Consider the following 16006-nt stretch of genomic DNA (forward strand, 5'->3'; position numbering starts at 1 on the left):
TTACTCGCTAATATTAGCAAGGCTTTTCTACACCTACAGCCAGTGTTGAGGGTAACGCATTACAAGTAACGCGAGTTACGTAATCAGATTACTTTTTTCAAGTAACTATATAACTTGTTTATTTTCAAAACAAACAAGCAAGCCCTGTCCAGATTTAAAAAGTAGCGCAAAAGTAACGTAACGCATTACTTTCCATAAAAAGTAACTAAGTAACGTAATTAGTTACTTTTTATGGACTAACGCAATATTGTAATGCATTACTTTTAAAAGTAACTTTCCCCAACACTGCCTACAGCTATATCATATCACGTTACATAATTAAATGCATATAAATAAACAATAAATAATAAATACATAATGATGTGTTCATAACTGATTGTGGATGCAGAACAGAGATGCATACTTTTTTTTTGTTGCTTTTTTTAATTGCTTAATGTACATAACAAGACAGGGAACAACCAACAATGCAAGACACTTCCATTGAGACAAACACAGAGTTTACATTGATTTTTCTTCATCAAAGAATCCTAAAAAAGTATCACGGCTTCTAAAAAAATTTGGTAACACTTTACTTGAAGGGGTGTGCATAAGACTCTAACCATAGCCCATAACAAAGACATCTCAAATAATGTCATATTTACATTAAAAATGACATAACTGAGTGAATGACACTTAATGACAGTTGTCATAAATATGCATACAACCTCCTTCATATTCATGACATGTGTCATGATTATGTAGGTGTCATGTCAGTCTTATGCACACCCCTTCAAGTAAAGTGTTACCAAAACTTTTCCAATATTGATAATCAGCATATTAGAATGATTTCTGAAGGATCATGTGACACTGAAGACTGGAGGAATGATGCTGAAAATTCAGCTTTGCGTCAAAAATAAATTATATTTTAAAGTATATTAAAATAGAAAACCATTTTAATTTGCTAAAATATTTCACAATGTTACTGTTTTTTCTCTCTCTCTGTATTTCTGATCAAATAAATGCAGCCATAATGAGCAGATGAGACGTCTTTAAAAAACATTACAAATCTTACTGATCCCAAACTTTTGAACGTGTGTGTGTGTGTGTGTGTGTGTGTGTGTGTGTGTGTGTGTGTGATGTCCAGAGACTGTTCAGTAGTATTACAGCTTTGCTCGGCTTTTCTCTCTTCTGCAACCTCAGCAGAAATGATACTCGATCAATTAAATGCTTTAAGATGGTGCTGTAGACGAGACTCTTTCACTCCCAGGCTTTTATACACAGAACTATAGAAGTTCCCTAGTGTTCCCATGGTTTTCTTATAGAAGAAAATCATGACCGATCAATTAATATTTTTGATATGTTCATTATCACATTAGTTTAAATCTGGACCCTTCTCTCTAGGTTAGTTATAATATACACAGACTGTATAGAGTCAAAAACTGGCCAAGGCTATTGGCCAAAGAATGACATTTGATAGATTTCATAATATACAAAAGAATCCCAAATTACTTTAATAATAATAATAATAATTATAATGTTTTTTTTTGTAATCTCAATTATAATATTATTAATAATAATAATCCAGTAACATTTATACTAATTGTTTGCATGAATGGTCTTGTTTTGGACTGTTTCAGCCAATATTCAGAACTTATTTTTGTATTATTTTTATTTTTAACGCAGTAATTAAATCAGATTACAACTATAAAACAAATGATTATTATTGTTGTTGATAATAATAATAATAATAGAAATCCAATAGTACTAATGCAACATTTTTATATTATAACAAATATTTAGAACCAATCTTTGTTTTTTTCCTGATTTTTGATGCAAAAACTGAAACGGAGTACAACTGATTTGCATTAATTTTTTACTTTGTTTTGGGATGTTATAACCAATATTCAGAAATTTTTGTTTTATTTCTGATTTTTAATGCAATAACTAAATCAGACTACAAATATAAAAATAAATGAATAATATGAATATGAATAATAATTGTAATAATCCAACAATACTTATTCCGAATTGTTCACTTTAATTGTTTTTCTTTGGTTTAGGCTGTCTTAAGTGTAAAGCCTAAAGGGATAGATCGCACAAAAATCATTTTGAAAATGTCTTTTTTTTTTTGGCTTGATTTAAATTTTTGGGTGAAATATCTTTGAATGCTATGCTTTTCTCAATTAAAAGGCTTTAAAAAGTTCTATCTGTAATTATTTAAAGGGGTCCTATTATGCTTTTTCACTTTTTTTTTTAACATTTATTTTAGTCAGTGTGTAGTGTGTATGTTTGGGCATAAAAAAGATCTATAAAGTTACAAATCTCAAAGTCCACTCCAAAGGGAGATATTTCGTTTTTTAAAAATCCCTTTTCAAGAACTACAACGAAAGGCTCGTTTGGACTACAGTGTTGGTTTCCGGGCTTTGTGATGTGAAAAAGAGCTGCTGTGCTGTAGCGTTTTCGGTATGTCTAAAAGCGGTCGCACACTGGACGAGAAGCGCAGCACCGCGTCTAGAACAATTCTTACAAGAAGTACAACACGACATAGCTGGGCACCGCGGACAAACAGCGAACGGCGCCGCCGTTTACGTACACTCATAGAAAATAATATGTACAAATTTTAAAGACGTGGCGTGACGTGACACACGCTGAGCTTCTTGTCCGTTGTGTGACTGCCTCAAACACTTTTTTTTTTTTTTCACCTATGTGCCCAAACGTCTTTGTTTGGACTTCCGAAAGCGGATGATGTCAGGAAACAGTGGTTGCAATTTATTTTTAACTCTGTTCCTGAGCAAATTTGCTATTGTGCACTGCACATTTTACTGAGGACAGCTTCCACAACATGAGGGAGTAGTACAGTGCCTGATTCACCAAAAGCTTTTGTTGAAAGATGGAGCAAGGGGCGTGGCAGTACTGAAACACCGTTTAAGCTGTTCGCCAATCACAACACACTGGGACAGCTAACCAATCACAACACATTTTGTTTTTCGGAAGGCGGACCTTCATCAAACCCGGAACTAATTGAGCCGTTTGTGCCAGGCTGGGGAGAAAGGTACTTTAATAATGTAAATGATGTGAAAAATAATGCGTTTTTTGAACCACTATGCATGAGAGCATGTTCTAGTACACCCCCAAAACAAAATCAAGACTTTGTAAAAGATCTTAATAGGACCCCTTTAAAACTGTCGTCTACTTGTGTGTGTGTGTGTGTGTGTGTGTTGCGGTGTGGCTGTGTTTATGATCAGACTGTATACCAGCTCAACAGGTTTTAAATGTGGAAAAAAACAAACCAGACTTCTGTCAGTAACGTTTGAATGCAAGCTTTGTACTCTTGTTTCGTCTTTCTCTCTGCAGGAGGGCACATACTCTGACAGTGCTGTTCATCCTGACATGTGCTCTAGTTTATGTGACACTATTGGAGGAGACACCACATGACACAGCGTACAACACTAAAAGGTATGGTAAAGGCATGTAGTCAGCGTGTCCTGTCCTTTATCTTTAGCATTGAGACCAGAATGCAGTTCACAGTGCCATTGACTAAGGCGCGTTAGGGCCTTTCGCACCGCTTTAGTTCCAGAACTAAATGTACAGTTCTTAAGTACTGGGACGATTTTGCGCGAACTATTTCCCAGTACCATTTAAAGGGTTGCATTCGCACCGAGAGTGTGTACTAAGAAGTGACGTCATTTGTGCACAGCGTTCAACAACAGAAACAAAGAAGAACAACATTAACAACAGGAGGATAGAGGACGCTGTGATCGGAGCTGTGTTTTTGTTGTCTCGCGGGTTTCACAATAATGGACATGGAAAGTCGACGTATACGTAAAGCGATTGAAAGGAGGATTAAGAATCTCCAACGACAACTGGCAGTGCTACATTTGCTACAAGTGCCTGCACTTCAGCGTCCGTCCATCTATCGCTGTTCTCCATACTTGCGAAATAAGTTGACACTATGTTTACACGGGGTTTTAAATCATGGCGGGTGAGGGCGTTTTCATACGCGTTTGGCCAATCAATGTCTATTTGCGTCACGATTAGTACCAGTTGTGCTGGTTAGACCCTGCTCCGGAGTTGGAGCTAATTTGGTTCTCGAAAAAGGCAGTCCGGTACTAAAATCGCACCCAGTTCCGGCGGTGTGAAAACGCCAAAAAGTGGGTAGTTCCACAATTAGTTCTGGTACTATGAAAAGGTTCCCGCGGTGCGAAAGGCCCTATTGTTACCTCCTGAGCAGTAGCTAAAGTGGTCTGATGTGGACAGAAATGACACATGGCTATAGCTGGGAGGGCCTTGGCTTAGTGTCGTGCTTTCTATTGGCTAACAGGATTATGTGTGACATCTGCTGCTGATCAAAAAGTCCAGGTCACAGACTGACCCACTGTGCTTAAAAGCATTTGAACTTTATCAGAAGGAAGAGCAGCTAGTATTTCAGTATGAAGGCAATGTGCAGTTTTATTAGAGGTGCTTGCAAGTTTTGAACCAACCCCTTATTTAAACTAGACAACCACTTGAAACACCTAAATGGCAATCTATAAAACAAGAACTCAGAAAAGAGGTGGGTTTTAATTTTCATAAACTGATTTCCTGGTGGAAAAACTACATTACCCATGATTCAGCAGCGACTCCCCACCAATCAGAGAACTGTGACAAACAAATTTATATATAAAGGGATAGTTCACCCAAAAATGAAAATGCTGTCGTTTACTCATTCTCAAGTTGTTTCAAACCTGTACGAGTTTCTTTGTTCTGTCGAGCACAAAAGAAGATATTTTGAAGAATGTGGGTAACCAAAGAGTTGCCGGTAGCCATTGACCTCCATAATATATTTTTTATATACTTGAGGGTGAGCAGCGTCCTAGAAACACCTTAGCATCTTGGCAGCGAATTTTGCACATAAGGAACCACTCACATTTTCTCCAGTGTTTGTTTTTATTTTGTGTATATTTTGTGTTTTTCAGAGGAATTGTGGCCAGTATTCTGGTGTTCCTTTGTTTCGGAGTAACACAAGCTAAAGATGGTCCCTTCACACGTCCTCACCCAGGTCAGTAACCTTTATTCATAGATGATTTAACCTTAACCCAGGTTTCACATCACCTTCATGTCGACTTTGAGATGCTATAATTGTGAGCTCTCATAGTACTGTTGAGGTGGAGTAGCTAAAAGTAGTGACTTAAACACGTTTCAGTAGTGTGACAGTCACTCAGCTGTTTTAAGAATAGCATAGCTTTTCCAGTAACATGCTTTGCAACAACTAGCAGTGCAATGTAACTAAACAAATACATCATTGTTTTTCACATTGCATTACAATTGAGCGAGCTGATGCAATCATCACACAGTTGTAAAAGGACCCTGCAAGTCATGTTGAGAAGACTTGATTCATTTGTCTTTATCTCAATGAATCATTTCATAAAAATGATTCACCAAGTCATTTGAGTCACTCAATAGTGTTCCCAGAAGTCTGTACATGGCATTTTATGTTTTCTTTTTGTGTTTCAGTATAAAGTTAAATAATTAAACTGCAGTTTATCCCTATTTTAGAATTGATTATGTAGATTAGGAGTTTTTAAAAGTGATATTTACTGTAAATTTTGGCTGCACATTTAATTAAACAAAGAAATTAAAACTAAATAAATATTAAATATTAATATTGTCATTTTACACTTGTTCTGTATAATACAATTATTTTATTTACTCAGGGGCATGTTTAGTAAGATTTTACCAGAAAAGATTATAGATTTTTTTTATCATGTTAATTTAAAATTGTATCTGTTGTATAATGTATATCTGTTGTGTTTGCTTGGTTTTTATTTTTGTTTATGTAACTCGTGTATTATTCCAACTCTGTTTTTACCATGAAGATAGCTTTAGATGCTGACATGGCAATAAAAATCAATAATCAAATCAAAATATTGATATATAATCACACTTTTTGGACAAGTTGTGCTGTTCTACAAACAAATTTTTTTTTTTTTGTGCAGCCCAAATTTGTATTTTAAATTGCAGTCACAATTTTTATTGGGAAAATGTCAATGTGCATTTTGCAGCCCTACTGTAAATTTGTATTCAAGTTTGATGCTTTCACTGCAAATCTTAATTGTTTGTGTGCCTAAGAAATATAGCTTTTGTAGTTAGCTGCTACTTATAAATTTGTAATGAAACTAACTAGGGGTGCTCCGATCAGGATTTTTGAGGCCGATCACAGAAAGCCGTATCTGCCAATACTGATCTTTTTAAAGCCTTCTTTTTATCATTTATAACTATTTATAGTGATACTTCAATCAGGATTTTTTAGACATTTATTCAGGGCCTGAATTTCTTTTTTGAAAATGGGGGAAATTCCCCTCTTAGGTGACTCTTGTGAGAGGGGAAGCAGCTTTCACACAGGAGTCCGCTACTGATCCGTGGCTGTTTATCACAAACACAACCTTTATTCCAACATTATAATCATTCCGTTATTTTGATTTCAAATCCAAACATTGTCACTGAAAATGCTTTTTCAGCATTGCAATTCTTTTTTTACACAGTACAGTAATACAATCTTTCACAGACATGTTTAAACACAATAAATATAAGCAACACATCATTCAATGCTTTTTACTTTTGCATTTAATTCTAGATTTATATATTAAGTTACTCAAGCAAGTGGCAAAACATTTAAACTACTTTTCTTATGTTATCACAAACTTACCATTGACAGAAATAGTCAGCTCTACTGCCTTTCCTTTTGCATTGAAATCTTTATTACAAGCATTCCTGCGGTTCATAAAGAACTTTGTTTTCCTACCTCCACGAGTGCATCTATTATTGCCTTGTTAATCTAAAAGTGCTCTTTTCCTTTAAAATTAGCCAATAAGCCATATGTGTTGACTGTGAAAGACAGTATACTTTAATTATATGCATTTATGGTGCAATTGCTACATTTTCGTTTTCATATGTACTGCAAACAATGTGCTGTCACTTTAATTCAGCGCGTGTATCACAGCAAAAATAGACTCTGTGCGGAAACGATCTCTGCACTGCCGTGTGCAGTGTGAATGCTTTAATCCGTTAACATGAGCGCGAAAAAAATACGCACCACATACCATGCACTGCAAACAGAGTAATGTGAACCTGGCATTATGTGTGTGCATGAGCGCACGATCTACAGGAGTGCACGCAAGCGCTGAATGGTTAAACACTGGCAAGAATGAAAAAGTAATGCAAAAACTTTACTTGTATGAACTTTAGTGACGATGTGACACTGACGTGATATAGACAGACGCAATGTGTGGTGATTTGAAGCCATTTGTGTATTTTGAAAGAGAGAGAGCGTGCGGTGATTCACTCACGCTGTTTGTGAAATTACGTCTCACACAAGGTTTTCAAATTATTTTGTAAGTTATTTAATGAAGAAATATGAAGGTGAGTACCTCACCTTCAGAATTATAATTATTTCACCCGCGCCGGACTGAGACGGTGCCGCTGCATGTCGTGCCAAACCTCTCACGGCAGCGTCATCAGCTTGAGATCGGCCTTTTAGAGACCGCCGAACAAATCATCCCAACGTGATTATCGGCCGATAATGATCGGTAGCCGATCAATCGGAGCACCCCTAAAACTAACTATTCAAAGGTGTAGCTTGACTGTAGTTTGTTTAAATTATGAGTAGAATGAGTAAATTGAAATAGCATTCTGAGAGACGGTTTAAAACAGTTTCAACATTGAGTAACAATGAGCATACTGTTATAGCAACAGTAACGCACATCTCCTTCAAAAAATGGACGGGCTGGAACGGGGCTTTCAACACATCACTCACTGAAACCTGAAAGATGCTTGAAGGACTCCTCCGGTCATTCAGGCCTCTCAAAGGCACGAGATGACTGACGAATGTAGGCACAAATTGTAAGTTGGGCTACCGGTTACAGTGAATGGTGTTAAATTTCAATCCCAGTTAAGTATGCAAGGTTGTTTTAAAAGAGCGTCTGGGGACTCCAACATAGAGAGAAGTAGATGCAAACAAATGGTTGCAGTCATAGTCAAAAGGGTTTCACAATCTTAATCTCACATCCTTAATTCAAGCATGTTAACTTAAAAAAAAAAAAAAAAGTTAAAGTTTATGTTCCTTTTTTGCATTTTGACCAAATGCTTCGTGAATTTTATGTTTGTGGTGGCTCTCTTCCACCCTTATTACCTATGACTGAGGTGGCCTTGAGCAAGGCACCTAACCCCCAATTGCTCCCTGGGTGCCACAGCAAAAATGGCTGCCCACTGCTCCGGCTGTGGTCACAGTGTGTGTGTGTGTGTGTGTGTGTGTGTTCACTACTCACTGCTGTGTGTGCGCACTTGGATGGGATAAAGGCAGAGCACATATTTCGAATATAGGTTACCATACTTGGCTACACATCACGTCACTTTAATTAATTATGATGGCTCACAGAAACCCTAAAATAGCTTGAATAATTGCTAGATTTGTTATGTTGTTAAAATAAAATTAATAAATTTTAAAATAGTTATAAAATACATGGTCTATAATTGTATTTAGAGATTAGAGATTTATTTATAATTTGGACTATTTTGAGTTTGCCAAGAAAATATTTCTGATGATATGGCAAAATAATCATATAAACATAAATAATCAACACACCCCAATAATCCAAATGCAGATGAATTGTAATAGTTCAGGTATCATACAGACAACAAACATTTCAATCATCCAACATAAATCCCAAAAATTCTCCTGTATAAGATTTATAATTTTAGTTATTTATATATTAGTGCATTAGTATTTTTTAGTACTTTTGTGTTTTTATATGACGGATCATGTTTATGGGTACCTGTTTGTCTTTGCAGCATACTGGCGTTTCTGGCTGTGCGTTTCTGTTGTGTATGAACTCTTCCTCATCTTCATCCTGTTTCAGGTTTGCTATCAGCCTCAATGACACAACTTTACATATGTTTTGTCCATATTGTGTCATATTCCAAATTTGGACTTTTCTTTCAGACAGTGCATGATGGCAGGCAGTTTATGAAGTACATTGACCCTAAACTGGGTGTCCCTCTTCCTGAAAGAGATTATGGTGGAAACTGTCTTATTTATGACCCTGGTCACCCTGCTGACCCCTTCCACAATATCTGGGTATGCATTAAACATCATCAACATTAATAAACAATATTGACACTGATAATACAGAGATGCAAGTGTTACAGAAGGTTGCACATACATCTAGTCACTTAGGCTAGTCAAATATCCATCTGATCTGTCATCACAACTTTATTATGCAAATAGCTGTATGTTAAAGATAATGTACAGTCATTCGTATTTCACAGAATAAACTCTGTAATGATAATGTCCATCTGACTGTACATTATCCTGTTCTTACATGGTTACTTGATAAATAAATAAATAGACATGAAATATTTATTTAAATTGAAATATTATAATGTGAGAAGAGGGTGTGGTGTGATAAGAGAAACATAAAACAGCTGTGTAGGAACAACATGAAATAGCATTTACCTTCTTTAATCTGGTGTATTTCCAAAACAAACAATCTTTTTTTTTTTTTATTAGGAAAACTGTTCTTATTTAAAATGACATGCATGATCAATTGATAAGGCCAGTTAAATTTATTGAAATAAATGGGAAACTTTTGAATTGTATGTAGTTTTTAATACTTGAGTTTGATTTTGCAGCAGGAATAATAGTTTTTATTATTATTATTATTATTATTATTATTATTATTATATTATTTTCCCAACAGGACAAAATGGATGGATTTGTTCCTGCCCATTTTCTTGGCTGGTACATTAAGGTTGGTCAACATCTGATGTAACTCATTGAATATCTGAATCTATCAGCAAGCATTTGATTTGTTCTGCCCAAGCGTATGATTGGGTTTGGCAAATTAATGCACTACCACACGTATAAAAAGCAGCAAACAGCCTCAAAAATTGAATTAGAAACTATTAGTCATGTGTTTGTGTCTCTTGTGTGTCAGACGCTGATGATCAGGGACTGGTGGATGTGTATGATCATCAGCGTGATGTTTGAGTTCCTGGAGTACAGCCTTGAACACCAGCTGCCCAACTTCTCAGAGTGCTGGTGGGACCATGTGAGTAAAACACACCAAATACACCCTGTGATTCATGCATCATCCTGTTTTAAAGAGATCAGATAGAACATGTCCTCATGAAATGACTCTCTCCTGCTGTAGTGGATCATGGATGTGTTGGTGTGTAACGGTTTGGGCATTTACTGTGGCATGAAGACTCTCGGTTGGCTCTCCATGAAACCCTATCAATGGCAGGGATTGTGGAACATCCCAACATACAAGTAAAAACACAGTAAACCTCTGAAATGATGTGTCTGCAGGCCAGACACACTAAACTGTCATGACATTCATGTCATTTTGTGTTTCAGGGGGAAAATTAAGCGTATTGCCTTCCAGTTTACCCCATATAGCTGGGTGAAGTTTGAATGGCGTCCTGCATCTAATCTGCGAAGATGGCTGGCGGTGCTGGGTATTATTTTCATGGTGAGTCACATGACCAGCTCATGTAATCACTGTACAATGATTTTGAATGAAAAATTATGCCTTTTTCTCTCGCTTTTTTGCAGTTCTTGTTGGCGGAGCTGAATACGTTTTATCTGAAGTTTGTGTTGTGGATGCCTCCTGAACATTATCTGGTGCTTTTGCGGCTCATCTTCTTTGTGAACGTGGGTGGAGTGGCCATGCGAGAGATCTACGACTTCATGGATGATCCGTAAGTACAATCTAGTGCTTTTCCAAATCCTAATGAGCTGTCTCAACTGTTGTCTATGTAGGCTGCTACCTTCTAAGGCAGCATTTCTCAGTGGGGCAGTACTGCTCCCCCAGTAGGCTTTAAGTGAACATCGGGGGAGCTTGAAGCAATATTTTTTATAGCAGTCGTTTAAGTGTTCTTAAGGGGGCATATGTTTAAGGCGAGTTTACACCAAAGATTCACGACAAGATGAGCTTAAACATTGTAATTTACTTGCTGAAGGATATGGTTTGCAACATTCTAACAATGTGTCTATACTGGATGCATTAAAGCGAACATTTCAAATTCATTTGTTGTGTTGCCTTATAGTAAGTGCATGGAGTACTTCAGAAATAAAACCGGGCATCCATGTATTACTTGTGTTTGCTATTGTCGACTCTGCACAAAGGGACCTGGATAATGGATAGAAGGGTGGAAAGGTTGAGAACCACTGTTCTTAGGCAGTATCCTAGCTTAAAGGAGTAGTTCACCAAAAAATGAAAATGTATTCAGCCTCAGGTGATCCAAGATGTAGATTAGTTTTTCTTCATCTGAACAGATTTAAAACAAATTTAGCATTACATCACTTAAGCCTTTTTCGGACGGTTATTTTTTCTCATGTGGATATCTGTAAAATTTAATTTAAATGTCACCTCAGCGATAAAACTCCTGGGTTCGGATGGAGATTTATTCACAGTGGAGACGCGAGTTCTGTGATCTTGCAAACCCGGGAACGCACTGCTGACGTGGTCAGTCACATGGTTGTCTGCTGTAAATAAAATGTTGTATGCTTGGAATAATGAGAATAAATTCATATTTAATAATATCCTATTAATTATTTGATTTATTTAAATCTCTTGTTTAAAAATAGACACTACAGTTGAAATGGTTTTCTGTCTTGTATTTTATCTCTTAAAATTATGGATGTCATTAATGTGGAGATAAGTTAATGCAACCTCTTGTTTACGTAAGATAAAACATAAAGCTGCTTGTTTTATATTTTTATGTATATAATTGTATACAGTATAATACATATTTTAAATTGTATTGCAGACCTGATGCTGCCATAATAATGACCCATTTCAAATGTTTACGTGCTTCTTTTTTTCTTTTTGTGGTGGAGCAGTTATGAAATATTGTTCTTGTATACTTTCCATCATTTGAGTAATAAATATGCATGCAAAATACAGCGTAGTGCAACAGTTACCAAGTTACTGTTCGGTGTTCGGCAGTGGTCAAAAACTATTTAAACAGTGAATTTTGAATTGATTTCTTCTTGTAAACTCGCATATGACTTCGGACAGCAATTAAATTACCCCACGACCTTGGTGTTTGTCAAAAACAGTAGGTAATTCAACCAGGGATTTTTACACGTGTGGTGGGAGAAAAACACCAACATTCTGCATTACCGACTAACCCCTGTAAATGTTGAAAATAGCTTTCGCCCCCATGAGAAACAATTACCATCCAAATCAGGCTTTACTAACCAATGGATCCTTTGCAGTGAATGGGTACCGTCAGAATGAGAGTACAAACATGCTGGGATATGCTTATGAGGCCTAAAATATGACCTAGTTAGGCAGCTCACTTGGAACAGGGTTTTTTTTCCCCCTGTGCTGCCGTGCCTTCTTTTCTGAGTTTTTTTTCAGTAAGTAAATCTAATGAATCATTTGAATTTTAGGAAATTCTATAAAAAGTTGGGCCAGCAAGCATGGATTGTGGCGACCATTACTGTTACGGAGTTTCTGATCGTGGTCAAATATGATCCGAACACCATTATGCTGCCAATTCCCTTCTTCATCACACAGTGCTGGACACTCGGAATCGTCCTCATCTTCTTTTGGACCTTGTGGCGGTTCTTCGTCCGGTAACCTGCAAATCAGCTCTGTCAACATAATTACAGATAGCAATATAAAATGCTGATTTAGTAAATTATTATTAATAAAGGAATGTGTTTCGCAAAATATAATTTGACCTTTTATCAGAAGATAAATCATATCCAAATAGTAAAAATATATCATCAAAATAAATGAAGGTTCTGTTCAGAATGGAACACTAGCGTACTAATTACTTGTAGACTTGCCCAATATATGCTATTTTGCTTTTACTATTTTTAAGAATAATATGTGTAACAGTGGGCAATATTGTTCTTGTCAATCAACCTCACCACTTTGCATGAGTGGCATCTAGTTATCAGTCTTTGATAATTTTTCAAAACATTTTAAGAGAAAAAGTTAAAATTAAAAAATTGACTACAGTACAGATACATTGTATACAAACTATATATAACCTGCAGCGCACAATACTGGATCTTTACTGCACACAGTATCCAATTTTTCAGTAAGCCTAAATATACATTTTTATTATGAATGTTTTATTACATTTTTGTTTAATTTTATATTTTTTTCATTTATATATATAAACACATACTCTATATAATCTGCAGCATATAATACTGCATTTACACTGTGTATGTATGCATGTATGTATAATTAGAAACTGATCAGATGTCCTGACTAACATGTTAATTGACCAAGTATTCTGCATTGACAGTGACATCACACTCCGATACAAAGAAACATGCCGGCGCCGACAGGAAGGGTCTTCCGAGCAGGACAGAGTCCCTGGACACGCCGACGGCAGCAATTTGGCCACATCAGGGCGTAGTAAACTAAACGGCAGTATGGACACAGTCCGACACAGGAAGTCATGAATCCATCCTTGCACACACAAATAGCCATGCGCTGCACATCGCATCTGGACACATGTTTGTGTTTATAATCTTGTACAGATCATGCCAACGCTCATGGTGTCTGTCGAGCAGCACCCAGACAGGTGATGCCATCATTTTCTCTACTCACAGAGAGGGTTGTTGTATATTTTAAGAAAAATGTCTTTGTAGCTGTTACACAGGTGAGGCGTTTAGGGTTTGGGGGTCCACTTTCCCTCTGGTTTTGGGTTTAGTGATCGGTGCTATGCAGGAATACACATTTCGATGCAGAACACTATGCAGTGAACTTACAGTAGAGGAAGTGCACATACAGCCATTTATGAATAAAACCATTCTTTTTAAGTTACATTTAGCAGGTAGGAACACAGGAAAGAGTTCCAAAACATCCTGCATGAACTATAACACTATTTAAAAAGCTATAAGAATGTAATTATTTAATCTGCTGTGTCCTTCTGCTATGCTTAGGATGCTAAAGGAAGTTAGCGTGCCTGTTACACAAGCACCTCACACACGGACATTTCTTCGGACCTGTTTAACACGGGTCAGTGCCGTGACTGGACCAAAATCGAAGAACTTTACTTTCCATTTGCATGCGTGAATGTGTGCGTGAGACCATAATGGCCAAAACATTCATCATGCTGATGCTGTTTTTATTTCTGCAGGGAAACCACATACTGAAACTTAGTGTTTTGGGTTTGATAAATAATAATAAAAAAAAAAATCAGGAAGTCGTCCCAAAGTTTATGTTGTAAGTGTATTGGGCTGTTCGTGTATCTGGTCACAGTGAGTGGGTTGTTTGCTGTTGTGTTGTGGTAGTGCATCCAAATAAGGCCTGATCTGATGTATCAAACGCCATTATAATCTTACTGTGAATGTAAAGATCTAGCACTAGTTCGACTTAAGCGCCAATGCCTGAGCTGTTACCGTTTCGTATCATGTTACTGAAAATGTTTAGGGATTAGTTTTGATTTAACTGTAAGGGGAAAGTTAAAATCTCACTATGTTCTCATCCAAATGATCAGGATTATGTCTTTCTGAAGTCTTTGCGGGACCATTTGATGATCTGTCTGCCTCTGCTTATAGTGGTTCATGTAAACATGTTACATAGAAATGAACAACTGAGTACATATTTTATAATGTTTTCAATAAATAAAAAGGAGTTCTTCCTCTTTAATGGTCTTTTTAATTTATGCCATTAATGTTTCATTCATACTGGCTGTTTCTGAGAAAATCCATATGTAAGCTGAAGTATATGAAAAGTAATGGAGCTTATTTGATTCCAAGCATAAGCAGATTTGATTTCAGGTAAGCGTTGTTGTTGTTGTTTAGTTTTTGTACGTTTCAAACGATATTTTCTAGTGAAACGTAGGATTCATGTAAGAATTTGAATGTACCCAATTTAACAGTTCAAATGTATTTATTTAGATTCTTTAGTCACTAAGAATTACATTATTATTATTATTATTTTAGTTTTCGATTGTTTCATAGTTCGCACGAAAAATGCAAGATTCCGGTAAGAAATCTAGTTCTGTTTCTTTCTTAAATCGCTTTTTTTCTCCCTGTTTTTTAAATTTGGTTTTAGGTACCCTAAGTCAACCATATTGTGGGGGGGGGAAAATTGTTGACAGATTTTTTTTGTTGCTGACCATAACCATATTCATATACAAAACGTTTTATGTAGCGCCAAACTACAGTTCCCGGCGCACCCTGCCTGTAGTCAGATAGTAGTCCAGAAGCTGCTTTGTAGTCCGGAAGTGTTGCCTTCACTGTTTTGGGGTTGTAGAGCACGAATGGGGTAACGTTTAGCTTGAGTTCTAATCCAGTGACCGATAGCGAATAAATCGGATCCGGGCGCTGTTCGCTTCTGCTCTTTGCAAGTTTATTGGTCTCAAGAAATAAAGCACGCCAGGATGGCAGATGAAGGACTGATGAAGTGGACAGTTATTGTGCTCACATGTCAACATAAAGACAGTGTTTATGCCTTCAAGAGAGGTGAGTTCATGATTTATTCACATCCTGTGTCTGTGCTGATTTATTAGAAAGAGCGTTCATCTACGTTAACGTTCTTTAATTGTTGTTTTTATTAAATCCATTTGGGCTTGCTTGAAACGTCATGAAACATGAAAATAATGTTAAATAGTTAAATATATATATATATATATATATATACAGACAATTACAAAAAAGTACTGTGGAATTACTCTGGGTTGTTTTCAAAAGGGTCTGGCTGCAGACTTGCACTCTCAGACACTTGCACTCTGACTTGCACTCTCAGACACATGCACTCTCAGACACTCTCAGACACTTGCACTCTCAGACACTTGCACTTGCACTCTCAGACACTTGCACTCTCAGACACTTGCACTCTCAGACACATGCACTCTCAGACACTTGCACTCTCAGACACGCACTCTCAGACAATTGCACTCTCAGACACTTGCACTCTCAGACACTCTCAGATACGCACTCTCAGACACTCTCAGACACTTGCACTCTCAGACTTGCACACTTGCACTCTCAGACACTTGCACTCTCAGACAC

General features: G+C 36.7%; 1 protein-coding gene and 1 pseudogene across 1 annotated transcript; both read left to right on the top strand.

Annotated features, from left to right (window-relative positions):
- The first annotated feature begins 2444 nt into the window (after nucleotides 1-2444).
- Nucleotides 2445-14174, top strand: LOC107573150 (phosphatidylserine synthase 2-like). Its single transcript, XM_016259596.1, has 12 exons — nucleotides 2445-2488; nucleotides 3301-3435; nucleotides 4935-5017; nucleotides 8806-8873; nucleotides 8957-9091; nucleotides 9714-9764; nucleotides 9951-10064; nucleotides 10167-10285; nucleotides 10373-10487; nucleotides 10571-10716; nucleotides 12416-12601; nucleotides 13288-14174. The coding sequence occupies exons 1-12, from the start codon at nucleotides 2445-2447 to the stop codon at nucleotides 13445-13447; spliced, it is 1356 nt and encodes a 451-aa protein (XP_016115082.1). The 3' UTR covers nucleotides 13448-14174.
- A 1062-nt stretch (nucleotides 14175-15236) lies between these two features.
- LOC107573155 (L-fucose kinase-like) overlaps nucleotides 15237-16006 on the top strand; it is a 25182-nt pseudogene continuing 24412 nt past the window's right edge.

The sequence above is a fragment of the Sinocyclocheilus grahami genome, unplaced genomic scaffold, assembly GCF_001515645.1.
Source record: "Sinocyclocheilus grahami isolate Dianchi unplaced genomic scaffold, SAMN03320097.WGS_v1.1 scaffold1877.1, whole genome shotgun sequence".
NCBI classification, from domain to species: domain Eukaryota; kingdom Metazoa; phylum Chordata; class Actinopteri; order Cypriniformes; family Cyprinidae; genus Sinocyclocheilus; species Sinocyclocheilus grahami.